The 5,913-nt window shown below is 32.7% G+C and overlaps 1 protein-coding gene across 1 annotated transcript in view; it reads right to left on the reverse strand.

Annotated features, from left to right (window-relative positions):
• Positions 1-429: 429 nt before the first annotated feature.
• Positions 430-5,913, reverse strand: part of LOC106470209 (pleckstrin homology domain-containing family G member 1-like) — a 61,604-nt gene continuing 56,120 nt past the window's right edge. Inside the window, exon 16 of the mRNA XM_022398812.1 lies at positions 430-5,531. Coding sequence (XP_022254520.1) covers positions 2,505-5,531 — 3,027 coding nt within the window. The 3' untranslated portion in view covers positions 430-2,504. The remainder of the gene's footprint in view (positions 5,532-5,913) is intronic.

Raw genomic sequence — 5,913 nt, forward strand, 5'->3', positions numbered from 1 at the left:
GTAAGTACACACACATACACATAAAAAAAAAACGTTTTTACCATTCACAACTACTCACTTCATTTTACTAATGTTACATTTTTTGAAATTTTTTCTGACAAATATGATTTACTGAATGAATAGTTGTTTAAACATTTACGGAATGATTATTTAATGATATTAAAGTTTTTAAGATGCTTTTAAATATTTCATATTCCATAATACCTGAATGTTTATAATATACCCATACATAATTTTCTCTGAAAAAAAGAAATACTTTGAGTTCTTCTTATTTTCTGTAACATCAAAAAACAATCAGTAGTATGCTGTATTATTTTAGTAATAAGTTAACTAGATAAATAATTTGTTGTAGTTTAATTACTTTTTTCTCACTGCCAGTAAAGAAAGAAAAACATATTTATATTTTGTTATTCTTATTATTATGAAATTAAACAAAAAAGGCTTTTTAATGGAAAAGTGAAACATAATACAAGTGGTACATTATTACTTACTTTATATTTTATCAACTGTGAATAATCTTTAAGTTTAACCTAGTAACAAAAAATGTTGACAAGTGATGATGCTTAGTTCTGAATATAATTTGCAGTTAAGAAAAAATTATTCTGATTGATTGATGGATCATATCGATCACATCCATCAAATGCTCACTAATTCACATAAACTTGAAAACTAAATTAAAAAGTATATATTTGCAACTTATATATAACATACACTATAATACATTTTACTGCAGAAGGGTAAAAAAACCCGTGCTAATATAAGTTCTGTGTTAGATTTAATGTAAACTTAACAAGAAAAGCTAATAACATCCTAATGTGAGCCCATCATAAATTTTGTAATAATACTGTATTGAAACAGCATGCTTTATCTGATAATTTATGGAGGACACTAGTAAAATTCTGTATATACCTCCTTAGCATACTACATTTAAATAGTATGTTACAAGAGACATGAGAGAGAAAAAGATTTTAATTAAGAATTTTAATCAGAATTAAGTTTCTTTGAGAACCTACATTTATACAACATGTTACAGGAGAAACAAAATTTTATTGTGAGCTCAGAATTAAGTTTATTTAAGTAATATGTTATAGGACAGGAGGGAGGGAAGATTTTAATAGTATTAGATATTGTAAACACATTACACTAAGATGACAAGCCACTTGAGAGCAGGAAAAAACTGATGTAGGTTGTCAAGTTTAGGGATTCCTAGACATGCTGGTATTATATTCAGACAGCATATTGCAGCAGAAAAAAAGAGAAAACATTATGAGCCTAGTGTTAGGTCTCAGGCAAGTATTACATTTCCACGGGACATTGCAAGGGAAGATGGATGGACCATGTGAGTCTAGTGTTATACTAATATGCTAATAAACTTAAGCAGTATGCTACAAAGAAGAAGAAGGGATAGGACATTTTGGTGAGCTGTACAAATGAATTTATAGCTAATGTCATCATATTTAACTCAATGTTAAAAACAACTTTAGTTCTTGTACCTCCATTCTAAAAACAAAATTACAATTATAGAAAATTTCCAAATATGCACATGATAAATCTGAAGAAATAGTTTTTTACAAGTATTTATAATTCCTACATTTCTTTTATTTGTACTGAAGATCTTTTTAGTTTTTAAGATATATATAATGTAGCTGATTAATAAGTCTTCATAAACTTCATCTTGAATGTTCATGGAATTGCCTTATAGGTTAGATCCCAATTTGTAATTGTTTTGTGGCGGATTAATGATTAAATCCATGAGTGTAAGTTTACTGAAGTGACTGAACAATTTAAGATATTTTCAATGCCCTCCCATTCTCTAGCACCCAATGCTTATCTGTGTAACAGTCAGTGAACCCCCCAAAAAATGCATGGAACAATAAGTGAACATCTCAAGACATACCCATAACATCTCAAATAATGGTGAGCCTTGCAGTCCTCCATTTTAAATTTTTGGGCAAACTCAAAACAGCAGGTGAAAAGCCTGGACTAGATGCCAGTAAAGCTAAGTACATAATTTTACATTTTTACAGGTAACTAAATAGTTTTATGAAATAAAAATCTTTGGTTTTTTAGTAATTTCATTTTTCATAAGTTTCACATCATTAAAAAACTTTTCCCTGTATTTTTTTGCAAAAGAATTAGTTTCTGTACATTTTCAGGCATTTAATTTTTCCTGAATGTTTTGTAAGTGATGTTGAAAAAAATTATTTGAATCGTATCTTATTACTTGTGAAACACGAGTAACTTAAACATATTTTAAAATGATAAAGGCATGGCTGTAAAACTATGGCATAAAAAAAGACATCATTTTTTCTAGAATCACATTTCCTATAAAACATTAGATTATATATATATATATATATATATATATACACACACACACACACACATACAAGGCATTTGGCACTTTTATTGGCATTTCTTAGAAACACATAAAAAGGCATAAACTTCTGTACAAAACTGTAATATATTATAATATAACAAAGTGCAGATCATTGCCATTATTATTAGCTTTCACTTTGAAATTTGCTGACAATATGCTTTACCCACCCTTTTGCAGGCAGTGGTTGTGCATCAGCAGACTCTGTAGAGCTGAATGAAGTACATACTTCATTAACCCGTTCCTCTGTGACTGTGTTGAAGCAGGGATTTGAATGATCTGAACTGCTTTCTCCACTGTCTTGGTTGACCCTGTGAGTACACCACTTCTCTAATTCAAGCCGTCTCTGCTGAATGCTTTTCAAACCATCTACCAATGATTCAGTAAGTTCTTTTTGAATTCTAATATCCTCTTTTTGATTTTGATGAATGTCCTTCAACCCATCGTTGAAAAAAGGAGTAAGTTCAATCTGAGATTTAACTTCTTGCTGATTGTTTTTCTTTATGTCTACAGATAATGGTGTAAGTTTATTCAGAATTTTAATGTCCTCCTTTTGTCTTTGGTGAATGCTCTTTAATCCATCTACCAATGATGGAAGTTTTACCTGATTTTTCTCATCCTCTGTTTTTACTAATTGTGGTATGAATTCTTTCTGAAGTTTAATAATTTCTCCCTGTTTGTGCTCAATATTCTTTATACCATCTGTTGATGATGGTGTGATTTCTTTGTGAAATTTCGGATTTTCTCCCCCCAAGATTTTCAAATTTTCAAGTATTGTGCCATTCACACGGCGAGTGCACACAATTTCTATAGGATGAGGCTCAATATTCAGTATATTTTCTGGGATTGTTTCTGAACTACTTATATTCTTTTTTCTTACTATTTTCTCACTGCCCTGATTGAGATCTTCAGATGTAATTGTATCAGCAGGATGAAGTTTTTTAGTACTATTTATTTTTGAAACAATTTGATCTTTATTTTCACTGGCAAATGCATCAAGATAAGATGATCTCCTTCTCCCTATTCTCTCACTGTCATTAAAGTCCTCAATAGTAATGTTTATTTCTGGAAATGTACATAAAGTTGAAGATGCCTCATAATTTATTACTGAAGAAGACTCAGTAGTACTTAGATCAGCATCTTCTGGATCACTATAAATTGCAGAATCCCTGAACAGATCTTCTGGCATGGTACATTCAATTGCCTCTAAAGACCTCTCATAAAAGCTGTCTCCAGGGCTTTCATTGTTCTGTGAAGAAATTTCCTTCTCCATTCTATCTTTCTGTGTAATGTTATCAGATAAAGATAATAGAGATTCAAAAGGAGCATTCAAGTAACTCCCTCCAGAGAACTTATCTCCATCACTAGATGAAGTGGTGTTTGAAGAATCAGAGAGCAAACTATCAGGACGCACATCCCCATCTTTGTTTGACCTCAGCTGACGACAAACAAACAAAGAGCTTGGTACACAATATTCTGATTCATGTAGACCAGCTATACGAGCACCAATTACTGAGCTCCCTGGTTTATGAACATAAATTGAATTTTTCTTTGAAATAAAGTCATTTGGAATGGATTTACTTTCTCTATTTTCTTCATCTTTTGTGAGTCGCTGCCTCCTCATGGTAGAATATGCTCTGGCAATAGAACTGCCAAAACGGGCTTTAAGAACTTTTGTATCAGTTTCTTGATGAGATCTAGCAGTTGAACGACTTGCAGGACATTCATCCATGCTCTCTAATCTTGGAGAAGAATCACTAGTACTTGACATCACAGATTTATTGTCTGACTGGTCGGTCATGGGAGACCCAAAACTAGCTTTAAGAAAAGATATCTTTGAACTAACATTGGATATTACAGTTCTGAGAGTAGCATATCTAGAGGCTACCTGTCTGTATACCTTGTGTTCAGGATGGATAGACATATTCTCCATGCTAGCTGCAGGTGTTGTAGCACAGGTTGCCAGTCTATCTTCAGAATTTACTGGAAACCGAAAATCATGCTGCTTTTTATAAGAAGCTGAAGCTATATAATGCTCAAGGTCCTCCATAAAATCTTCACATAAGGGTTTGTCTGAGGCATTTCTGAATGGTCTATGGTCACTATAAACATTATGATTAGTTTCCACCCTCATCCTACCTTTTTCTACATCAAGGTGACTTGTTGATTTGTTTGGCTCCATGTCACTATAGTCATGGCCAAACTGGAAACTACTGGGTAAAGATCCATACTTACTTGAAGACTCTGCCAAATGGTTCTGTTGTTGTTTTAACCACACGTCTGGGGCAGTTGGACAGTAGCTTTCTTTGGAATGTGAGACAGGAGGAGGAGGAATGGAGAACAAAGTAATCTCTTCATAATCTTTACTTTTAGTTTTAGGTCGAGGTACTATTTTAGGTTTTGGAGGCAAGCCAGAGCTGCTTGTAGATTGTTGTCGAAATGAAAGTGATTGATGAAGGGAAGCAACTTTGGCTTTGGCTATCCCAGTGAAGGAATGAACTCTTCGAAGAGCTGCATTTTGCTTCCATGATGAATCACTTGAGGTGCTACTAGTTTCTTCGCTATTATCTGTTTTAATTTCTACAGTCCCTAATTTATTCCATAGGTTCATTAAATTGTCATAGTTACCATGTTTTTTACTGTTCTGATTACAAGGACTTGGCATAGAAGTGTTTACAGACAATGGTGATGCTGAATTACTCATTGATTGTCTTCTATTTCCTGTTGAAACTGTAGATTGATCAGCAGTTGCATTTTCATAAGTATGATTTGAATTATCTAGGTCCCGACAAGCATATCGATGTGCAAAGACAAAAGTAACATACTCTCCAGCAAGGTCTTCTAGCATTTCTTCCTCGGTTCTGGCTGGTCTTGGAGGAGGGCAGAGCTGAAGGATACGATTTATATCAATCCGTTCATAGTTGTCTTCCATCTCAGTATCTGTTGTTTCATCTGGCAGGCTATTCCATGCTTTCCAATACGGCCTTCTATTTGTATTTTCTTTTTGAACTTCAGGGATATGTGATGAAATGCTTTCATTATCAGTGTCATTGGTGGCTCCTTCATCTGGTTTGTGGATAGATGGTGGAAATAGTGACATAGATCTCTTTCTGACAAAAACACAGTCAGAATCTTCAGCATTGTTTTTTGTTGTCTGTAAGAAATAAATATGTAAATGAAATTTCCTAATCATTGAAAATGAAAGTTAATGCACATTATCTGAGGATATAGATATCATTAAGATAAAAAAAGCAAATAATCTACTTCTACAGTAACAATGAAATAACTATGAATTACAATACCTAACATGTTCTACTAGAAATCTGAAGCAAAATTATACTTTTCCAAAACAGGTAATTGTTTCAGTAACATTATTTCTAAATGAAATAGAAATATTATGTTCATAGAAACAATATCACTAAATGGTTTCATGTATTTGATCTAAACATAAAATTATGTTAAAAATTGTATATATACACCTGGAAAAAAGTTAAGCACCCCCATGTTTTTTTCAAGTGATTCAGATTCGACGTTCT

The sequence above is a fragment of the Limulus polyphemus genome, unplaced genomic scaffold (genome assembly GCF_000517525.1).
Source record: "Limulus polyphemus unplaced genomic scaffold, Limulus_polyphemus-2.1.2 Scaffold3878, whole genome shotgun sequence".
NCBI lineage: Eukaryota > Metazoa > Arthropoda > Merostomata > Xiphosura > Limulidae > Limulus > Limulus polyphemus.